The 24,341-nt window shown below is 39.3% G+C and overlaps 1 protein-coding gene across 2 annotated transcripts in view; it reads left to right on the top strand.

Moving 5' to 3' along the window:
* Positions 1 to 21,260, top strand: part of LOC121329920 (ADP-ribosyl cyclase/cyclic ADP-ribose hydrolase 1-like) — a 30,764-nt gene extending 9,504 nt beyond the window's left edge. The window contains exons 2-9 of one of the 2 annotated variants that reach the window (XM_041275968.1): positions 260 to 386; positions 1,094 to 1,229; positions 4,763 to 4,845; positions 5,378 to 5,451; positions 5,868 to 5,954; positions 6,386 to 6,472; positions 19,441 to 19,512; positions 19,635 to 21,260. In XM_041275968.1, coding sequence (XP_041131902.1) covers positions 260 to 386; positions 1,094 to 1,229; positions 4,763 to 4,845; positions 5,378 to 5,451; positions 5,868 to 5,954; positions 6,386 to 6,472; positions 19,441 to 19,512; positions 19,635 to 19,677 — 709 coding nt within the window. In that variant the 3' untranslated portion in view covers positions 19,678 to 21,260. Of the gene's footprint in view, positions 1 to 259; positions 387 to 1,093; positions 1,230 to 4,762; positions 4,846 to 5,377; positions 5,452 to 5,867; positions 5,955 to 6,385; positions 6,473 to 6,564; positions 7,049 to 19,440; positions 19,513 to 19,634 lie in introns of those variants that run through there. The other variant, XM_041275978.1, reaches the window with a different exon arrangement.
* The last annotated feature ends 3,081 nt before the right edge of the window (positions 21,261 to 24,341 follow it).

Raw genomic sequence — 24,341 nt, 5'->3', positions numbered from 1 at the left:
CCTGTCTCCCCTTCATCTACACTGATTGAAGTGGATTTAACAGGTTACATCAATAAGGGATCATAGCTTTCACCTGGATTCACCTCGTCAGTCTGTTTCATGGAACAGGTGTTCCTAATGTTTTGTACTCTCCATGTACATATATATAAAGAATGCTAGACCCCCTAACTGTCTCCATTAGCGTGAGCAAACCCATGTGATTCTACCCATTTACAGCTTTAGGTACCATAAAAAAAGTATTCTGTTTTTACTTTAACAGCAACAACTGTGACGCAATCTGGGAGGCATTCCAGAATTCGTTCCTTGGAAAGGACCCCTGCAATGTCAAGGTGGAAGACTATGACCTTTTTATCACAACAGTGCAGCAGGATATACCCTGTAATAAGGTGTGTGCTTCCATTCATTCATTTACTTGGAATATTTATAGGTCTGGTAGTTTAACAAAATAAGTTTCCCATCACTGTGTGCAAGTTTTCCCTTACTCTGATGCATTCCGTTGCTTTTTGGTTACATTTTGAACATTAAAAACATATATTCGTCATGACCATACATATAAACCTGCTATATATTAATATGTTATATAAGTATGTTAAAACGATACATCCAGTCTTCAAGAAGCAGCTGCTATTGAAGCTGGTTGCCCCTGGTTTGAGCTGGCTGGAATTCTCTAATCCCTTTGCATATTGTTTCATTTAGCACTGACAGTTGTTCTTGCCAATGCATCCTACACTACTTTGATATTCACTCCTCTAAGGCGTTCAAAGAAAGGATCTTTGTGCAGCTCAGTTGTTTTGAGTGAAGTTCAAGTACATTGCTTTACAAGAAAGGTAGTTCATTGCGTTATTGGTAGCAGGCTTTTAAAATGCAGTGGTTTTTAAACAAGTTGATTTACAATGAGGCCTGTCATCTGCGGGCTTTGGAGCCCATTCTGCTTTGCAGCTTGACTTGTGATATGGGATGGTATTTACAGGACTGTGTCGCCTGCAGTTTGTGTTAGTGTGTGTGCCAGCATATAGTTTGCAAGACATCATCAGATTTGTTGTAAGAGCACACACCAACTTATATCTATTGTTTGTTTGTTTGTGTTTTAAAGTCCCTGTTCTGGAGCAAGACGAGTCAGATAGCTCACGACTTAACTAAAGCTACAAAGTGCCTAATGACTTTGGAAGACACTCTTCTTGGGTACATGATGGATGGTCTGAAGTGGTGTGGCCAACAACACAGTAAAGGTACGGTTCACACAATGAGATTTCAAGTAGATTCAATGCAGTAGAGGCATGTTTTCGTTATGCAGAATATTCATCCCCAGAGGTTCCGAGGTGCTCAGTTTAAAGATAAACCTGTGTTCGTTTTGTTTCCTAGTAGCACCTTTCTCATAGCAGTGGTACATTCTGCAAACTAGTTACTGAACCAGCTACTTAAGATTATATCCATGCTTTACAAACACTGGATAGTTTTTGTCTGTGAGAATCTGTATTTCGAAGTGGATATTAAGAGCCTCTATAAAGAACAATGGTGGCTTAAAAGCTTGATTATTTCTAAAAGAAACATTACTACAACAACCCTCAACCAATATACTGTTTAAACTTCCCAGAACTTGTCTTGTGCCTAAATTCTTCAACTTCAATGACGAATTCTACACTCAAGTAACAGGTGTCAGCAGGGAAACTAAAATGGGACCATATTTTGCAATGCTTGATCGTAGGATGGATTGAAAATATAAATGTTTTTACAAGTACCAGCGGAAAACACCTGACTTGTTTCTGAGAGATACAGATTACATCTTATGTATTTCCAGCACCACCTGTGAAGAATTAGAATGCTTCATCCAGTTTGTTGCCAGTTACCACCCAACACTGGAATACTCATGGAACGCATGGAACACATGCATTCCAGCATTACCAGCCCACACTGGAATACACATGGAACACATGGAACCTGTGCATTCCAACATTACCACCCAACACTGGAATACACATGGAACACATGGAACCTGTGCATTCCAGCATTACCACCACACTGGAATACACATTGAACGCATGCATTCCAACATTACCACCCAACACTGGAATACACATGGAACACATGGAACCTGTGCATTCCAGCATTACCATTCCACACTGGAATAAACACGGAACACATGGAACCTGTGCATTCCAGCATTATCACTCCACGCTGGAATAAACACATGGAACCTGTGCATTCCAGCATTACCACCCACACTGGAATACACATGGAACCTGTGCATGCCAGCATTACCACCAACACTGGAATACACATGGAACACATGGAACCTGTGCATTCCAACATTACCACCCCACCCTGGAATACACATGGAACGCATGCATTCCAGCATTACCACTCCACAGTGGAATGCACATGGAACACATTGAACCTGTCCATTCCAGCATTACCATCCCATACTGTAATACACATGAAACACATGGAACCTGTGCATTCCAGCATTACCACCCCACACTGGAATACACATGGAACACATGGAACCTGTGCATTCCAGCATTACCACCACACTGGAATGCACATTGAACGCATGCATTCCAGCATTACCAGCCCACACTGGAATACTACCCCCAGAAACAGACTCGCACTTATATCTGAGATATTATTCATCACAGCTTGCTGTGATTCTATCCCCTATTCATTGTTAAATCCTAGACCAGTAGTCCTCAAAGTAATTTTGGCAGGGGCATAAATTGATCTTACTTGGCTGTTTGCGGGCATGCTGACTATTGCATAGGTTATTATCTTATGCACTGCCTTCTATATATATATAGCTCTGGAAAAAATTAAGAGACCACTGCAAAATTATCAGTTTCTCTGGTTTTACTATTTATAGGTATGTGTTTGGGTAAAATGAACATTTTTGTTTTATGCTATAAACTACTGACAACATTTCTCCCAAATTCCAAATAAAAATATTGTCATTTAGAGCATTTATTTGCAGAAAATGACAACTGGTCAAAGTAACAAAAAAAATGCAGTGTTGTCATAATGCAAAGAAAATAAGTTCATATTCATTTTTAAACAACACAATACTAATGTTTTAACTTAGGAAGAGTTCAGAAATCAATATTTGGTGGAATAACCCTGATTTTCAATCACAGCTTTCATGCGTCTTGGCATGCTCTCCACCAGTCTTCCACATTGATGTTGGGTGACTTTATGCCACTCCTGGCACAAAAATTCAAGCAGCTCGGCTTTGTCTGATGGCTTGTGACCATCCATCTTCCTCTTGATCACATTCCAGATATTTTCAATGGGGTTCAGGTCTGGAGATTGGGCTGGCCATGACAGGGTCTTGATCTGGTGGTCCTCCACCCACACCTTAATTGACCTGGCTGTGTGGCATGGAGCATTGTCCTGCTGGAAAAACCAATCCTCAGAGTTTGGGAACATTGTCAGAGCAGAAGGAAGCAAGTTTTCTTCTAGGACAACCTTGTACTTGGCTTGATTCATGCATCCTTCACAAAGTCAAATCTGCCTGATTCCAGCCTTGCTGAAGCAACCCCAGATCATCACCGCTCCTCCACCACATTTCACAGTGGGTGCGAGACACTGTGGCTTGTAGGCCTCTGCAGGTCTCCATCTAACCATTAGACGACCAGGTGTTGGGCAAAGCTGAAAATTGGACTCATCAGAGAAGATGACCTTACTCCAGTCCTCTATGGTCCAATCCTTATGGTCTTTTGCAAACCTCAGCCTGGCTCTTCTTTGCTTCTCATTGATGAAGGGCTTTTTTCTAGCTTTGCACGACTTCAGCCCTGCCCCTAGGAGCCTGTTTCGAACCGTCCTCGCTGTGCACTTCACCCCAGCTGACGTTTGGCATTCTTTTTGTAGGTCATTTGATGTCATCCTACGGTTGCTGAGTGACATTCGAATGAGTTGGCGGTCATCCCGGTCAGTGGAGAGTTGTTTTCGCCCTCTGCCAGTCTGTAGCTTTGCTGTCCCCAATGTGTGCTGCTTGACCTTGTTCTTATGAACCGCCGTCTTTGAAATTTTAAGGATGGAAGCAACCCGACGCTCACTGTATCCCTCTGCCAGTAAAGCCAGAATTGAACCCTTCTTGTCCTCACTCAAAACTTTCCTTTTCAACTCTTAAATGGTCAATAGTTATTTTTTGATTCCACTTACTTTTGAGGTACTACTAGCACTGTTTTGCCATCCAGCTGGTCCTATTGCAAGAGGATAGTGATGACCACAGGAGTGGTTTTTATACTTTTCCTCGTTAAATAAGATTTGGTTCAGGTGATCCCGTAATCAGTACCTCATTCAGTAAAATGAGGTGTGCCTGTGTTGGAATTCAACAGACACTGGAATACATGTAGAGATGCTGATTTAAGAAAAATTTGCTGTGTGTGTGTGTGTGTGTGTGTGTGTGTGTGTGTCCAAAACTTTACAAATGTTATATATATATATATATATATATATATATATATATATATATATATATATATATATATATATAAAATTTATTTAGTTATTTTCAAATCACAACTAATAACTAGAAACACATTTGAGTAACTTAAGTGAGCATCTTAACTGATAAATTAACTTTAGTAAGTGAATAACATCAGTGAAATGCATCTGAGACGTATGGAAACCAAAATGCTTATAGACGTGGTCTGGAGATCAGTTTTTCAGACAGTTTGAAAATAGTGCTTACGAATGCGTCAGTATAGAGTATGGGCTCCCCCAGCACCGATTCTTTCTCTAGAAATAATACCCTTTCTTATTCTTTTAGAATTGAATTATACTTCCTGTCCAGAGTGGAATGAGTGTGAATTTAATCCAGTCAGGTCATTTTGGAGAAGAGCTTCAGCACATGTAAGTAAACATGAGAACAGTTTAAACATGGATATGATTGAAATGGCATTGTATCTGCACCTCTGCTATAACTGCACTCATTGCACAAGTGTAGGTCTCCATGCTTCTGTCAGCTTTAGTCACACACTAGTCCTTAAATAACAGGAACATTAGAAACATGTACTCAATCACTGGTTTCATCCTCCTAATTAGTTATTTCCTGACACCAATAAAGGCCAAATAGAACACTATAACTATTTATATTTGTAGTAATGATAATATTACAAAATGTGTAATAAACAAAAAGGAAAAAATGTAGGGCTTGAGAGATTGAGAAGCAGATTACAATAGTAGAAAGTGCATTTATCATAAATGTATGAATATATTTCTTATTAATACTTAAGGTTTCCTGTTTTTTACTTTCAAGACAACTTTGATCAGATCTTTTTGGAGTACAGTAAACTTGTATTGCTAAGATGGAAAGTAGAAAAGTAGATTTCTTAAATGTGTTATGCAATTTTAGGGCTGATTTGTAACTCTTGCTCTCTTGCAGTTTGCTGAATTAGCTTGTGGCAATGTCGTGGTGATGTTAAATGGATCAATTGACACTCCTTTCAGTAAACAAAGGTAAACAACTAACTCTTTAAATATAGTTCTTTTAATATGTTAGAAGAAGAATTTGTAATTTGAGCACTCTAGTACAGAATATACAGTACACTGTCCTCACAATTTTAATAAAGCTTTTAATACACCAACATTCTTGTTCCATATATGTTTTTTAGGCAATATTTGTCTTGTCCACTTGGAGTGATCTGTTATGAGAATAAATGCTGTGAGTTTAAATTTCAAAGATCTTCATGTAACTCTTAAAAGATATAAGCCAATCCTCAAAGATGAAAATCCTAAATGTATTACACATTCCAGAGCAACATTCTTGGTTTGCTTATAGCTTTTAGATACATTACTTTTGTAGCAACCAAGCATCAGAAATGCCATGTGTGAAACATGGTTGTAAATATGGTATTTATTGTTTAATCCTAAAGCATTTTTGGAAGTGTTGAGATCAAGAGGTTTGACTCAGAGAAGATCGATTACATCAGCATAAGGGTGATTGACAGCCTGCAAGACCGGTATGTACTGTATGTGAGGGATTATAATATTGCATACATAGAGATACATACCAAAGTGTAAGTCTGGAGAATACATGCATTGCTCAGCATTGAAAAACAGCAGTGGGGTTATTTTTTTCTCCATTTCTTTAGAAAAAAAAATCTAGAAAGCACATTTTAAAATAAACCACATCATGCATTCACCTTTTTAACTTTCCTTTCTATTTGTATCACAATATCAGTCTACAGTAAAGTATTAAGAATTACAATTGCATTCCCCTTGAGAAAAACTAATGCTTGTATTTGAAGCTTTAGGTGTGTTTTACCTGTGTTACTGTAGTATTTTTCAAAATACTTAAATTGGTTTGATATTCTGTGGTCTCAGGTTAGATACATGTGATGTGATGTGATGCAAAACACAGTTTATAAAATGAATATTGTATTTTCTCAAGGGTGTCGTGTAACAGCATTTCATTAGAAGACATGGGAAAAATCTTGAAGAACGCCTCTCTAAATTTTGATTGTAAGGACATTGACAAGTAAGTGTTTTTTTTTTTTGTTAACTTTATTTCTTTAGTGTATTCTCAAATTGTAAATGGTACAGAAACGCAACGTTCTTTTTCCTCCACAGGTCTGAGGTTGTGCAGTGTATCACTGACCCCATCCCTCATTCCTGTGATTGCGTCAACTGGAAGTAATTAAGTAACTGTGTGTTGCATATAGAATGTAAATAGGGGCTCTGATTATTGTTTTTTTATTGGTTTGATTTTTTTTTTTTACTTTTTAATTTAATAACTCTCTTTTAGAACTTTGCAGAACACTGCAGGGTAGGTACTAAAGTGTTGCGTCTGTCACAAACCAATTTAAAACGAGTCGGAAGTCTAGGGTGAAGTGTACTAAACAAGTGCAATGCTGTGAGCGACTTTTTAGGGAATGCTTTGCGGCAGCAGTTTTTTTTTGTGGTTCAGCTTTAGATGATGTGTAATTATGGCCGTGAAAAATTCTCAAAAATGGGGTGGAGGTGGCGCATGTGAGGGTTTTCAAATATTACAATGAGATGTACTAAAGCTGCTGGCAATTGTGACACATCCAATTGCATCAGTTTGTTAAGAACTTTTGAAAGCATGAGTTAACCCTTTGCTGTCCATTTTTTCAGCGCTTGTCAGGTCCAATTTATTTTCACAGATGCTGTTTATTTTACACAGTTTTTGTTCAGAGTGAAACAGGTTCAAAAGGCATTGAATCGCAAAAAAAAAACACTCAGTACTGTATCTACAGCCAAGCCCCACCCCTTGTCCGCTGTATTTTTCACATACCTCTTTATAGACATGCATACTGATAAATCCTCTCCTGATCACGTTTTATCACCAAACTCCTCAATAATGCGATCCAAGTCATTACTTTATTACTATAACATCTCAAAAAGCTCTGCAAATGTCCGTGATATTCTTTGAGCGCTGGATGCAGAAGCAGCTACCTCCTTTGTTATGTCTGTGTTATCTCTATAGTGGATGGGGCTATGAGATACACCCTTTTTTCGGTTTAATTCGGCTCCTATCGGTCTCAATCGGCCATTGAAATGTTTTCTCGGCTTTTTCCAGAGCAAAAACAACTAGAGACCCGTGCTTTAAGTCTTTTATTGATGTCGGACAGGGTCCGACACTGGACTGGAAAGGGAAAATTGTAATGTCGGACCTGCTTTGACATAGGACTGCAAAGGGTTAACCTGTACCAATTGTTGCTGGCCAATATTTCTCGTGGGTTGCCAGTTATGCTCAATGCATTTTTGAGGCTAACACCCAAGTGCTTAATTTTCCCTAAAAGCAGGGTGTACTTACAAGCCTTGAAAACAAATTTCTATGACATTTCTGATTTCCAACATGTTGAGAGCAATAGACTGCACACATGTGCCGCTAACCCCTCCAGATCATTCTGAGCAGGAATAGGAAACACACCTATTCTATTAATGTGCAGATGGTTTGTAATTGTGCACAAATTAGTACTGCACCACTGACTAACTTAAACAGCTGACAGTATACATTTATCTTATAGGCTACTCATGATAATACGAGTTAGTGGTATAATGCATAATTTGTTGCTAGTTCCTTGAAATTTGTATTAACTTGTCAGTGCGGAACCATGTTCTCTTTTGTGTTAATTGCCTAGGCTACTAAGTAAGCCAAGTTAAAAAATAATTTAAAAATACATAAATAATTATCTCAATTTAAAATAATCTTTTATTTGCATTGTACACCAATGTGTACCATGCAGCAGCCTGATTTATTTTGTGTTACTGGTTGCCTACTGGCTAAAGTAAAAAGAAAGTGTGCTAGTATTAATTTGATTTTACTACTGTACTGTAAACTGTATAGGCCTACTGTACTGATTTATATTTTATAAAGAAATGTGTAACCTACCAAAAACACATTAGTGTTATTTCAGCGCAATGATTTATACATGTCGGACAGACATGTCCGGTTTAGCGAGGGGCTACTGTATGATTGGGAATAGCCTTTTGATAGAACACATGTTTTTGTTATTTGGGGGTGAAGGTTTGGGCTCCACTATAGAATCTGATGGGATTAAACTGCCTTTCCTTTGCACGACTGTTGCATTGCTAAATATTTAAATTAGTATATTGTGGCTTTCTTTATTAATCTATTTTCTCTTGGTACGTACGACACAATGTATACTTCACAAATTGTTGCAACGAAAATGCAAATTGCGGTACGTTTGCGACTGGCCCATCTTAGTACATCTACCGCAGTATGTAATGATTCTTGACAATCTTTTTAGAAATGTCTGTCCTGTTCAATAAAGCCAACAATGTAGGTTTTTGTGTAACAGTAAATCTTGTTTTTCCCATTAATAAAATCAATCAACTTATAAGGTGGCAAAAATTTTACAAGAAAGTTAAAAAAAATGAATAAAATACTTTGGATAGTTCATGGCTTGTTCTGAACCTCATTTCCACTTACTAGTGTTTAGGAAGAGAAAGCAAATAAAAGACTGGTGTGCTGATCCTCTAGCAATGTGAGGTGCTTGGTGTCACAGCCCCATGCTGCTATGGCTGGAATGCAATAGCCAGTACAGTTGTCGTGTGGCTGGTTGTTATAAACAGGCATGTTGGGAATCAATTTAGCAGAGAGTTTTGAGAACCTGTAATTAAATATATATATGTGTGTGTGTGTGTGTGTGTGTGTATAAATATATATACAGAAGGATATCTACATCATCAGATGGAAAGCTGCGCAAATGGATGGAAATGCAGATGGATCACATTAGTTTAATGTAAAGCTACGTCTAAGTTGGTGCTTATCTTGGTGAGAGCCGAGTTCAGATCATCAGCATGAAGTTGTAACACCTACTCTCATGTAATGGAAATCATTATATATATACACATACATACAGTACTGTGCAAAAGTTTTAGGCAGGTGTGAAGAAATGCTGCAAAGTAAGAATGCTTTAAAAATAGACATGTTAATAGTTTATATTTATCAATTAACAAAATGCAAAGTGAGTGAACAGAAGAAAAATCTGCATCAAATCCATATTTGGTGCGACCACCCTTTGCCTTCAAAACAGCATCAATTCTTCTAGGTACACTTGCACACAGTTTTTGAAGGAACTCTGCAGATATGTTGGCCCAAACATCTTGGAGAACTAACCACAGTTCTTCTGTGGATTTAGGCAGCCTCAGTTGCTTCTCTCTCTTCATGTAATCCCAGACAGACTCGATGATGTTGAGATAAGGGCTCTGTGGGGGCCATACCATCACTTCCAGGACTCCTTGTTCTTCTTTACGCTGAAGATAGTTCTTAATGACTTTCGCTGTATGTTTGGGGTCATTGTCATGCTGCAGAATAAATTTGGGGCCAATCAGATGCCTCCCTGATGGTATTGCATGATGGATAAGTATCTGCCTGTACTTCTCAGCATTGAGGAGTCCATTACTTCTGACCAATTCCCCAACTCAATTTGCAGAAATGCAGCCCCAAACTTGCAAGGAACCTCCACCATGCTTCACTGTTGCCTGCAGACACTCATTCGTGTACCGCTCTCCAGCCCTTCGGCAAACAAACTGCCTTCTGCTACAGCCAAAAATTTTGACTCATCAGTCCAGAGCATCTGCTGCCATTTTTCTGCACCCCAGTTCCTGTGTTTTCGTGCATAGTTGAGTCGCTTGGCCTTGTTTCCACGTCAGAGGTATGGCTTTTTGGCCGCACATCTTCCATGAAGGCCACTTCTGACCAGACTTCTCCGGACAGTAGATGGGTGTACCAGGGTCCCATTGTTTTCTGCCAATTCTGAGCTGATGGCACTGCTGGACATCTTCTGATTGTGAAGGGAAGTAAGCATGATGGGTCTTTCATCTGCTGCACTAAGTTTCCTTGGCCGACCACTGCGTCTACGGTCCTCAATGTTGCCCGTTTCTTTGTGCTTCTTCAGAAGAGCTTGGACAACACATCTGGAACCCCCTGTCTGCCTTGAAATTTCTGCCTGGGAGAGACTTTTCTGATGCAGTATAACTACCTTGTGTCTTGTTGCTGTGCTCAGTCTTGCCATGGTGTATGACTTTTGACAGTAAACTGTCTTCAGCAACCTCACCTTGTTAGCTGAGTTTGGCTGTTCCTCACTCAGTTTTATTCCTCCTACACAGCTGTTTTTGTTTCAGTTAATGATTGTGTTTCAACCTACATATTGAGTTGATGATCATTAGCACCTGTTTGATATAATTGTTTACTCATACGCCTGTATGGATTTGATTTAGATTTTTCTTCTCTTCACTCACTTTGCATTTTGTTAATTGAGAAATATAAACTATTAACATGTCTTTTTTAAAGCATTCTTTACAGCATTTTTTTCACACCTGCCTAAAACTTTTGCACAGTACTGTGTGTGTGTGTGTGTGTGTGTGTGTATATATATATATATATATATATATATATATATATATATATATATATATATATATATATATATATATATATATAATATATATATATATTCTTCGTGCCTGTAGAAAGTCTTGTCGTGGAACTTTTCAGGTCTGCAACTAAAAGAGCCAACTGCACCAGGTGTTCAGAGATATAAAGCTTTATTAGTTTGCGCAAACGAGAACAGCTCAGCACATCAGTGCTAGGAAACCTGAGCAGTGTTCTGCCATACAGAGTTAGCATACAGTTATTATACCTTTACATTGAGACAGGGTCGTTTCCCTTTCAGCCAATAAGCTGGAGCCAGCTCAGTTGGGGTAATTAACAACGGGGGGGGGGGGGGGGGGCAGGTATTTACGAGGTAACACAATAAAGATCAACCGATAAGCTGGAGCCAGCTCAGTTGGGGTAATTAACAGATAAGCTGGAGCCAGCTCAGTTGTCACACCATCCACAGTTTGGTTTTCAGTGACATGTACCTGCAGTTTAATACATTTCATAAACTCAAATTGCTTTAAAGCATATAACTCGGTGAATAATGGTAGTACAGAGTAGCAACAAACAGGTACAGGAATGGTTCTATGCAATTATTTCCCTACAGTCTACACCCCCTTGAACTTTTTGCACATTTTGTTGTGTCAGTACTTCAGAGTTTCATGCATTTAAATGAGGATATACCATACTCCACACTGTTAAGGGGAAATAAATGGACTGCTAAGGGTTAGTTGCTACCTCTTAAAACCGACACTGTTTGATCTACTACAGCTGTGTTTAGCAACCGTAGCTCTGTTACGCGCTCGACCTAGTAGGGGAGCGGTTTGACGCGATAGGGCCGGCCCAGGGCCTGCGTTAGGTTCACACATACAGGGCTGGCCTAAACCGCAAGTGTAAACGGAGTCCAAGTGTCTACAGAATAGTGACATATTGCTCAGGTGAGAATGTCTCAGTTATAAATTAATTTAAATCTAATCTGGTAATTGAAACTCTGTTTGCTTCTGTTATTGGTAGGGGTCTACTTAAATCATGATCAATTTACGTATTTTTTGCTGGTAGGTTATGGAATAAAATTAGAATTTCACAGACACTATAAAAGCCTAAAAATAGTGGTATTGCTTCCTTTCTAAAACAGAGTGCTGTTATTTTGTAACAACTTTCTTAGTTAAAACTGACCCAAAATGAACCATTAAACATATAGGAGTCAGCATGTAAATAGTTACAGCGCAACGAACATTTAAAGGGTACAAAGAGTATAATTTACCATGCAGGATTTATTGTAAATGAATTCTAGAGTAAGTACGGTAGTTTGTTCACATTCAAAGGAATGGCTCACAGCACAGGACAGAAAGATAATTTACTGGCAAGGCAACGGCGCAGCTTAGAGAATAACGGGTGAGCACACAATACAGACATACCTACAATACAATGTACAAGATAGTCTAGCAAAGCAATGTCCAAATCCCGTTCAGACAACAAACAAAAACAAAAAAAAAACAGAATGGCCATTCAAACATTTGTAATCCACTGCACCCAGTTATCTGCAATGACATGGACAGCACTGATTCCTTCTGTCCGTATCCTGCCGGTAAGGCTATGTGGTTGAGTCGTTCCTTGATCCAGAAACAGTTTGAAAAAATGTCCAAAGTAGCAACACAAAAAATATAGAACCGGAAAACAGGTTTGAACAACAGTAGACAAGGCAACAAGCAATGTTAGTATTGGTGCATATTGCGAGCAATTGTTGTCAACAAGTCCTTCTAATGCAAGTGGAAAAATAATAAAATACGGCTGACAAAAAGTTACACATACAGACCAACAAACTGCTGGCTCTTGACTACCAACGCAACATCTCCACTGTGGAGTCACTTACAACAATATCTCACCCGAAAGACGGAGCACAGGTTAAATGACTTACTCAGGATCACACAGTGAGTCAATGGCTGAGCTGGGATTTGAACCAGAGACTTTCTTGTTACATGCCAGTTTCTTTAACCACTTGACCACACTGCCTCCCTTTAGTTTATCCACATTCAAGGTGTCAGTCGTTTTAAGAGGATCCCCCCATTGAACTTGGTAATTGATGGGACCCAGTTTTTTTTTTTTTTTTTTTTTAATGACTGATACTGGGAAGAACCATTTGGCTGCTAAGTTAGCAAAAAATGTTGCAGAGGCATCAGATAATGTGTGTGCTCGGAGCCATACCAGATCACCTTCAGCTAGCCACTGATCTCATTTTTGGTGGTTGTTTCTGACATAGGAGGCGATCATGGTCTTGAGTGTCTGATTCACTCACACTGTCAGGTTTGTCTGAGGAGGGTAGGTAGTTGTAAGCTTCCTGGATACTACCCAGGTTTTGGACACCTCCACCAGGAGCTGGATAGTAAATTGAGGCCCTCTATTGGACACTAGATAATGTGGGGTTCCCAATCGGGTGAATATCTCCTGAATTAGGATTTGCACAATTCTTGGGGTTTTACTATCTCTGAGGGAAAATAACTCTACCCATTTAGAGTCGCAGTCAACAATTACCAATAAAAAAGTGTTACCTTTTTTACTGTGTGGGAAGGGACCCATGAGATAGATTCCAAACACATCCCCGGGTTCATTTACAGTGGTAGATTGAAGGGAACTAGCAGATTTTTGATTCCCTGGTTTAAACTTTTGACATGCTTCCGGGTATCCTTCTGGATTGACGGCCACCGGCAACCTCAGGTATACGGAGCAGTGTCTTAAGTTGTCCCAAATGTCCCCCCAGGGGATTGTCATGTAAATACTTGAGAAAAGAAGTTTGAAGGAAGGCTGGGACACACAGTTGAAATCGATGACATCCCTGCCAAATAGGAACTCTCCTGTAAGTCAAACCCTGTTCGATCACAAACTTAATTCGGTGATTGTCCAAAGGAGGCTGTGATGGAATCCTGATGCTAGTTTCGGCGATGGTGGTATCTTTAGATTGTGCGGCTGCAATTTTATCCAAAGATTATGGAAGGTCCATGTTTTTAATGGCGTTGGGTCCACATACACTGCAACAGAGGTGTAACCAGAGACAGGGCCCTGGGAAAGAACATCCAGTATCTGGTTCAGACTTCCCTTATCACCTTAAAGGTGAAGGGCTGTAATCGTAAAGTCCAACGAGTCAGTCTGGAAGTTGATTCTGGGGTGTTGAATGCCCAAGTTAGAGCAGCATGGGCAGTGACGATCACTATCTAGCATTCCCTCCAGACAGTGCCGCCATTTCTCACCACCCAGACCAGCCTTAGGTACTCCTTTTCTGATGTGGAGTGTTTTTTCTCTGGTTTAGTGAGGAGCTTGGAGATGAAGGCTATTACATGCTCATCAGTGTTGTTACACTGGGCAAGCACTGCTCCAAGCCCTCTCTCACTGGCATCAGTGTACACTCAGAAGGGGTGGTTAAGATCTGGATGAGCCAATACTGGGGGTGCTTGTAAAGTTTCTTTGAGTAGATTAAAACTGGTCTGACACTCACTAGTCCACACCCAGGGCACACCCTTCTTCTTTAAATGATTTAAGGGTGCAGCGATATCGGAAAACCTAGGCATTAATTTATGGTACCAGTCAGCGAGTCCCAGAAACTGTTGAACTTCCTTAAGCTTAGATGGTGCATGGTAATTCTGAATGGCCTGAAGTTTTTTAGGGTCGGCTGTTACTCCTTCTCCCGGTAAAATATGGCATAAAAACTTCAAAGACGATTTGTAGAAATGGCATTTAGACAGATTCAGAGTAAGATTGGCTTTATGTAATTTATGAAACACCTTTTCTAAGTGCTGTAGGTGCTGAGTTTCATTGACCGAGTATATTATTGTCATCTTTGTACATGAAGCAACAATGACCTCTGAGGCTCCCGAGTACCTGCTCCATTAGGCGCTGAAAAGTAGCAGCAGCATTCTTGAGACCGAAAGGCATGACTCTGAATTGATAAACCCCATAAGGAGTGGCAATTGCTGTCTTTTTCTTGCTGTTCTCATCCATCGCCACCTGCCAGTACCCGGATCGGAAGTCCAATGAGCTGAAAACAAAAAAAAAATCAAAATGAGTCATGGCGTTGAGCTTGTGGTAATCTACACAGAAACGACAGGACCCATCTCGTTTCTCAATTAAAACCAACGGGGCTGCCCATGCTGAGGCATACTTTAATAAAGGCAATATATGCAGCATGTTCATTGTCATGTTATTTGTCCCATCCAATAATTTATTTTATTAGTACCGGGTCAAAACAAAGAAAACATGCCTATTCGGTAACTGCGTTTAAAAAGTAAGGAGCACGTGGCGGTGCTAGATCTTACCTGTAGTACTGATTTAACTTGGCTTTCAGTAAAACTAAGCCCTGATTACTAAACAACGTAGCCATACACAGAGGGTATGTACTTTTGTATTTAATAATGAACTAATGGGACTTTAAGTTACAAAAAGCTTTAAGCGGGCCATTAAAACAACATCTTGATTTGTTGGCTCAGACGGCACATGGAAGGAGGAGGGGCTAGAGTTCAGCTAAATACTTTAAATGGAAAACTGCTGTTAAAAACAAACGAAATAAAATCAAATGAGTTAACGACGATGCAAATGCACCAATTAAAAATGCTATGTACAATTATTTTAAAATCCAGACCCCAATAAGTATGCCGAAATTAATCCAAATTAAGAGTCCAAAAACAGGTTATGCTTCTGAAAAACAAAAGGTTCCAATTTAAAACAAAGCAATTCTCAACAAAAGTCATGCAGTTCTTCTAATAAATGCAGAATTGTAGAGAGAAAGCAGATGGGGCAGTTTGCATAAAAACATTTTAAAAAGTTACAAATATAGGCTTTTTTTATTGAAGTAAAATTTGTTGAAATTAGAAAGGGGATATTTACATCATGCAGTCAAAAATAAGTTTTAGCAAAATGCTTACATGTTGAAGTGTTTAGTGCAGTAATCTGTTTGTGTTAATCAGCTGTAAGGCAATTGAAGCTTGTTAATGAGAACTCGCTGCCCATCTACTCAATAGTCTGGATTAGAGAATCGAATTCCGGACACCTCCAAATTTCAGGATTTAGGGATTGATTGTTTTTTCTTTTTAATTCCATTTTTGTAATAATAATATTAACAATTACCGTTGTGGAGTTGTAGTAGGGTAATGCACTCACACGACAAAGGAGTTCTTCAACAAATTCATTAATAATGAATCATGCATCACTCAACAACAGCAACAACACAGGTCAGGTATTTACTGAGCATTTTATGTCAGAGCTGCCAATAGTCCCTGCCTGGGAGTGACGTTCTCAATCCCACCTACCAAGGGAATAAGTAGTCACTCCGCGGAGATCACGTTCTCTTTTGCTTCTTACCATCAGGTAGGTATAGCTAACCTCTCCAGTTGCGTGATTGTATCTTTGTAAAAGAGCTCTCACTTTGAGTTTTCTGCTAATTCTTTGGCAAATATTGCTGGAAGCCGGCTTGCCACGTATTTCTGTATTTCAACAGCCTGCATCACTCATTGATCGTAGGCTGCTTTCTAACCGACAACATCTGCTGTTTGTGTTTTTTCCTGTGCTTTTGCAGCTGAAAAAAAACCAAATAAACAATAACAAAGAGAAAAGATAGATGCTTCCTCCTCTGGGACCCGGCTCTGCCGCACCAGCTGTCGAGTCGACACCGCTGGGCTGACCTTGCCCTCCCACTTGGTGTGGGGTCCAAAAAAAAAAAAAAAATAGCCTCACAGCTGCGCTTAGTCTCCAGCACACTGCTGCAAATTACAAGAGGCTTACAAGAGGAGGGGTTCTACTCAATGTACTTTCTAGTGCTAGTTCAACTTGGGTTAGGCCTGTCGGGTCGTTGGACATCCCTGCACATAAATACACTGGAATAGTGAGTGGTTCACCTCTCCAGCATTTCTCTCCAGGGCGGTTCCTCACCCGTTAGAGTGGCGACTCCACCGTCAGGTGGTAGAGCACATTTGGGAATGGCTCGGGAGGTCCAGACTCCATCTCTTTGCTACAGCAGAGATGACTCGTGGTTCTACCTCACTGCTGCGGAGGTCCACTAGAAGTCGATGCCCTACCGAATGAGTGGCCCAGAATGCTCTTATACGCATTCCTGCCAATACTGTTGCTCCCGGCAATTCTAGAGAACTTTCGGAGATAAAGCGCCCCCAGATGGCCCAGGAGAATCTGGTTTGTGAATCTCTGCCAGCTGCTGCAAGAGATCTGCTAGAGGCGGGCAGGTCCCCCTCTACACTGAAAGTTTTCTAAAGGACGCCGTCCTTGAGTGGAGTCTGGATGTGGTATTGGAGGCTCTCACTAAGGCCCAGTTTGAGCCCATTAATTCCATAGAGTTGAAATATCTCTCTATAAAGACAGCCTTTCTATTAGTCATCACCTCCGCTAAGCGGCTTAGTGAGCTGCAGGCTCTGTCAGTGCACAGCTCCTGTATGTGGGTGTGGGATGATGGAAACAGGGTGTCATTATGAAAACCCGCTTTCCTCCCCAAGTTGGTTACGACTTTCCACTTGAACCAATCAGTGGAACTAGAGGCTTTCCATCCCCCTCCTTTTTCTTCGGAGGAGGATAGGAGACTGAATTTCCTCTGCCCGGTTTGGGCATTGAGATGTTATGTGGATAGGACAAGAGCACTGTGACAGTCTGACCAGCTCTTTGTTTGCTATGGTGTAAGGACACTGGGTCAAGCCCCCTCGAAGCAGCGACTGTCCCACTGGATTGTGCACACATTTTCAACTGCATATACTAATGCCGGCTGTGACAGGGTGCAGCCTGTCTTTGCGTGTTTTTGTGTTGTTTAGAGTGGATGTGAATGAGTCTGCAGGGTGGATCTGTGCGTAACTGAGTTTGTGTGAGGAATGCATGGCATGTGCCTGGACTAATGAAGTGATAATTAGTCAATTAGACCAGGCACCTGTATAAAAGGAGAGTGGTTGGGAGAGTGAGAGGACCTGTTTGGTAGCGGTGAGTGAAGTTGTTAGCTGTGTTTTTGCTAGTTGTTCATTAGTTATTGTTTAGACTGGGCCATCGTGCCCTTTTGTTTTGTGTGATGATTATTATTTAATTTAAAGTATTTTATTTGCTGCACATTCCAACTTTGAGTCTCCTCACTTTGGCTACCCTGCCACACCAGCCTACCCCCATCTGGGAGAGTGACCGCGCACTCAACCAGAGGAGTGGTTATATCATGGGTCCTCTTCAGAGGTGCTTCATTGACTGATATTTGTACTGCAGCTAGCTGGACTACTCAGCATACATTCACTGGGTTCTACCGACTCAGTGTGGTAGATCCCTCCATGCCTTCACTAAGCACAAGGGTTCTTGAGGTTTGCACGCTCACACCACAAAGTTTGGTGGTAGCAAGACGTCCTTCATCTTCTGTCCGCTCACGCACCCTCATGACGGCTTTGATATACTTTCCCAAAAGTATTGTTGTTGGTCGTCTTCGAAAAAAAACAATCAATGATAAGGTTACAGGTGTAACCCTGGTTCCCTGAAAGAGAAGACAACCAACAAACCTTGCAGGGTCGCATCACTTGCATTCGTGGGTTTGATGCAAAAGAGAACATGATCTCTGGGAGTGACTACTTATTATTTATTTGAAAGAAATTCAACATTGTTGATTCTATTGCTAAGGTGCAAAGTACTACAACATGGTAAAAAAAAATGCACTGCCCGCCAGGATTTTTCTCACATACCCCCTGACAAGAACTCACGTAAACCCTAACGAGAGCTTGCATATCCCGGTTTGAAAGCCACTGCCCAAGGTGCTTGTATGGAGCAATCATTTTTGTTAATTACAGTATGTAACACAATTTTTTTTCCTGGGTAGTAAGTGTTATTTCCTAATTGCTTATGCCTCAAAAGTATAGAAAATGACTATTATTCCCCACAAACTTTGCTTTTGTGACCAGGACAGTGATATTTCAAAATATCACTATTTCCAATGGGGAAATGGGCAAATGTGTGTCTTTTCGTTCACATAAAGTCAGAAAAAAACAACATATGAATCCAAATTAACATGTATTTATACTAAAGTAATACAAAAATGACTACAAAAGATTTAGAAGTGAGTAGTTTTTCGAGATTTACGATTATACTGTAAATATACAGTGTTATAATTGAAATAAAATAAATAAGGTCATGTTTCACTGTATAATATACATAAATTCAAAGTGAAAATCCCATTTATTGCCATTTAAAAACAGGACAGCCAAAATCAGTAAATGCTTATACAAATAGATATATGAATACAATTGACAAAATGTTCTTAATGTAGTTGCAGTATATGCAGAAGCCACAAGGTGGCAGAACTGATTTACAAGTCTAGTAATGATTTCAACCGTTGAAGGTTCTCCTTTGGCTTTTTTTTTTTCTTCTTTATATTAAATCTGATGTTTGCAAATACAATCGTTTACTCCTGCCTTTTTATTGAATGGAGCGACAGCAATAAACATGTGGGGGGTGAGTTGCTTTTGATTTATTACAACATATATGCATGTTGCTTCAGAAAGAACTCTTATCTCAAATAATGAGTTAAACAATAAACACTGAATAATGAGTAGGTCTCATTTCAGGTTTCAGTCACATCCATCAAATAAGTGTCTAACTTCAGCTGGGTCGACAGGGATCTGCCTGCAAGAGGACAGGTATGTACTGTATGATGCAGGTCTGTCTGAAGGCATTAAATTATAATGTATATATTTTACTAACAGAGATAAGCATATTGATGCTGCATCTTCTTTTTTTTTTTTTTTTTTTTTTATTCCAGAGGCAACAGTAAGACACTCATGCATCACAACAATCAGCAATAATGGCAAACTTTGCCCTCATTATTCTGTTAGGAGTTGAAACTGTTTCAATGTAATAAAACTAGCAGTAAAAATCTTTACTACAGACAGGAGCAGTTCATTTGTCGTTCTGACAGTCGCTTTGGCATTGCTAGTTTTATAATGCCTACATTGTTTTATGCCTTTTAGAAACATACTTTCAAAAAAAGATTAGTCTACAGCGTATGACTTTGAATACTTAGTAACTTTTAGCCCATCTAGCCCTAAGCAAAATGTATTTTTCTTTTTATTAGTTAATTAATTCAGGAAAAGGTATTTTGTCATAATGCTGGCCGAGAGCAATAGTTTAGAGATATGCTTTAAGATTTGATATTCAGAGTAATATAACCCTGTTGGGTCTGTCTTCTTCTTTTTGGCTATACTGAAGACCATGAGACAGGGAAGTAAGATTCAAACCCTGATTTTTAAAAACAATTTCCAGGTGTTATCAGATCTGGTAAAAAAAAAAAAAGAATTTTAATCTCTACCCATTGGCATCCTGTCTGTACCTAATTCTGTAGCTGGTATGGACTGAGGCTAGAAGTAAGCAAGGTGATGTGCCAAAGGTTACAAAAGTTTTACTGCAAGTATAATGGAAGGTGAATGAACCTGAGCTTGAAGAGGAACCTCATGGTCTTTTGGGTCTGTTTTTTGCTTTTTGTTTGTGGATAATCAGATTTTCACCTGTTTCCTTCTGCGTTACCATTTGATATACTTGACAGGAACTACAGGGTTTCTCTGGAAATAGTTATCACTGTGAAGAAGCCACAACTTTATTTTATTTGATTTTATTATTTATGATAATAAAATAAATAAAAATAAATGCTTTGTAGATTCTCTTCACAGTTCATGGTGTTTAAAGTAATGGACGAATCAAAGGCCTTAACCCTGAACTACAACCCCTTTTTGATAGAATTTTCTACACAGTAACAAAATCCTAGCAACGCCACTATGGAATGTGGAATGACTGTACACAGTTCTATAGTTAATTAACTTAAATGCATAAGTTGTTACGTTAAAGAGGTTTTATAAACCCTAAGCATCTCTGAGATTTTTTTGGCAGCCCTACGGCCTCTCCTTGTTCAGGACATGTTTTATAACAGCACATTTTTATCCTGTTCAGTTCAATGTTTATAAATGAGAACATAATCTATGTGTCTGTACCCACCTCGCTGGAGAGCGCTGCTGTTTAGTAGTTTTGGCATCAGAATACACACATTAACTTGTTTTCAGTACACATCAATCATATATTTCTATATAAATGTGTGAAATATTGCAATCAGGTATTCGAATGTCTATTTCACAGCTGGAAACCAGCGAGTGAGGCCTCTGGATTGTTTTCTTCAAGTGAGAACTTGGGGAAAAAAAATGAAAAAACAACAACTTAACGTTGGTTTAGAAAAGAAAAAAATAAAGCATTGGTTTTACATATTGTGGTCTGAAGCTTTATCAGGGGAATGGTTAAAAAATATGAAGTCCGGTGAGTTACAAAGAGGACGTAGTGATCTGCTTAATCTGGGTAAACAAACTAAAGTTACCGAGGTACATTTTAATATTGAGTCTTAATACTGCTGCTCTTTAAAGCTATATTAATCCTACTGGTTTACCCTAGAACATATAGAACTGAATTATTAACATTACTATATACAATAAAAAAATACAGTCTAATGAAATTAATCGAAATAGACTCCATTATGTGTGATGTGTGGGTCGAATACTTTCCTCTTGTCTGTTATTTTGGTGAGCGTTGCTAACCTGGCTGCTGAGCATCATCACACTCATAGTAACTGGAACATGATTGGTGATGTCATCATTCCTGCTGTGTTGTAAGTGCGCCAGGAATGTGTCCTGTTTGCCTTTCCTGTTTGAAAAACAACAGTAAGCAACTCAGACTACATGGACTGCTCACTAACTAAAAAAAAGTGTTATTTTTATTTTTATACATACTTTTAAATCCGTTACGTATGTAAAATTGCACATCAATGACCAATGAAATCAAAATGTTACCCATGCAGAGAGTTGTAAAACGTAAAAGGCGATGCAATTTAGCAAAAGGTTAATAAAACAACAACTAAAGATCACTTTTTTTAAGTGCATCAAAGTATCTAAAACTGTTTAATGATTAGCGTTTATGTTACTATAGCTTGTGTCGTTCGCTTTGTTTTTGTTGCATTTTCATCATGTGAAATTGAAGGAAGCACTGCGTATCCAAATGTTGTCGTAGCAACAGTTGCCTCACGGTGAAGGCACTGCCATCTGGTGGTCAATCTTGACTTTTGTTAGCGTCCATAGGGTGCTGTACTCTACAAGCTCATATTAACCGCGGAGAGGTTTCATTGTCTGTCATGAGTGGGCTTTCTGGCTGCTGTGACAAATCAGCTGAAACAGCATCCTATACTATCTCCTTTTATCATAATTCAACTGTATAGCTAATTTTGCATGACACACTTTCCATATGACTAGGGTTTCTTTATCACATTACACCGTGTAACAAATGTTTTTTTTGTTTTTTTTGGTTCCTGGGTAGTAAGTGTTATTTCCTAATTGCTTATGCCTCAGAAGTATAGAACATGGCTATTATTCCCCACAAACTTTGCTTTTGTGATCAAGACAGTGATATTTTGAAATTTACCTATTTTCCAGAAAATTCCACATAGATTCAGTGCTGAGTAAACTTGGAGTAACTTCTAGAACTTTCTAGAACTTTCCAGTAATATAAATAGTAGTATAAATACAGGGGCCTTAAGCCCACCAGTTCAGTTTAGTTCCAGCTGCCTAAGTGGATACATATCTGCATTTTTCTAGGAGGTCATAGGAGACTTCAAAATGGTGGCATTCCTGATGGGTCTCCAAGGTGGTTTTACCAAGTTTCCCTGCTATCTTTGCCTTTGGGACAGCAGGCACACCAAGGCGCACTACCACAGGCGGGACTAGCCACAGTGGACCGAGTTGTCTGTGGGGAGGAACAACGTCAAGTGGAAGCCACTGGTGGACCCCCGGAAGGTGCTGATGCCACCACTGCACATCAAATTGGGCCTTATGAAACAATTTGTCAGCGCTCTAGATAAGGAGTCGGCAGCCTTCAAGTACCTTCAAGACTTCTTCCCTAAGCTGTCTGAGGCAAAGGTCAAAGCCGGTGTCTTCGTCGGACCACAGATAAAGAAAATCCTGGAGTGCAATGAATTCCCCAAGAAGTTCACTAGTAAGGAGAAGGCAGCTTGGAACAGCTTTGTCGCAGTGGTTCGGGGCTTCCTGGGCAATCACAAGGCCAAAAACTATGTGGAGCTGGTTGAGACTCTGGTGAAGAAGTACGGCACAATGGGCTGTAGGATGTCCCTCAAAGTCCATATCCTTGATGCTCATCTTGTTAAATTCAAGGAGAACATGGGAGCGTACTCGGAGGAGCAAGGCGAGTGCTTCCACCAGGATATACTGGACTTTGAACGCCACTACCAAGGACAGTATAACGAGAACATGATGGGAGACTACATTTGGGGGCTGATTCGTGAAAGTGATTTACAGTATAATCGTAAATCTTGAAAAACTACTCACTTCTAAATCTTTTGTAGTCATTTTTGTATTACTTTAGTATAAATACATGTTAATTTGGATTCATATGTTGTTTTCTCATTGGAAATAGGTACATTTCAAAATAGCGCTGTCCTGGTCACAAAAGTTTGTGGGGAATAATTGCCATTTTCTATACTTTCGAGGCGTAAGCAATTAGGAAATAACACTTACTACCCAGGAACAAAAATTGTGTTACATAGTGTTACCAGGATCTACTAAATACTGTAATAGGCTACTTAAGTGAAGGGTGTGTTTTCAGCACAGCTGATTTGTGTGCATTATCTAATGATATTTTTCTAATGTTGATTTTTCCAAATTATATAAAATGGCCTTAATCATCCAGAAATACGATGCTGTTAAATATCTTAAATTTGAAACCTATATTCCTGAATCGTTTATTGAAGTAATCTAGGTGTAATGGAACCTGGGTATACATTTTGCCCAAGTTTATGGTCTAGTATTTGGTATGTTAAATTTTAAAGTCTGCATGACAAATCACAGAATAGTGCTGGTGTGCTAAAATTGTAAATCAACAAAATATATATATTTTGGAAAATGAGTGAACACATTGGTGTCATAAGGAAAAGGAATGCTAGAGAATATTTGTTCGTGGCCATCCAATGCAGGTCCACAATAGCCTAACATATATATATATATATATATATATATATATATATATATATATATATATATATATATATATATATATATATACAAGGACTAACCGTCATGTCAAGCTGCCCACCAAGGTACTTTGAAATGAAAAACATTTTGTACATTACATAAATGACCATTTCAGCTGTACTCTCATAGTTATTCTTCAGCTTTCTAGTTTACACACCAGTATTGTCTCACTAATTTGAAAGCATGTCTTTAAAATGTCAAACAAGAAGGTGCCAAAGGTGGTGTGATTGTAATTGTACGCTGAAGTCAAACAGACCAGGTTACAGGGACATTTACTTTTTATCTTCCCTCTTTTTGTTAGAGAAAGAAATATTTTGCCTACAAGGGGTTACATCTGAGTGGAAAATCCCTTCCCATTCTATTAACCTGTCCAGACATGCTTCTGTCACAGGCAA

Source organism: Polyodon spathula, chromosome 2 (genome assembly GCF_017654505.1).
Source record: "Polyodon spathula isolate WHYD16114869_AA chromosome 2, ASM1765450v1, whole genome shotgun sequence".
Classification (NCBI taxonomy): domain Eukaryota; kingdom Metazoa; phylum Chordata; class Actinopteri; order Acipenseriformes; family Polyodontidae; genus Polyodon; species Polyodon spathula.
The sequence above is the reverse complement of the archived record's forward strand: the minus strand, read 5'-3'. Positions and strand labels throughout refer to the sequence as shown.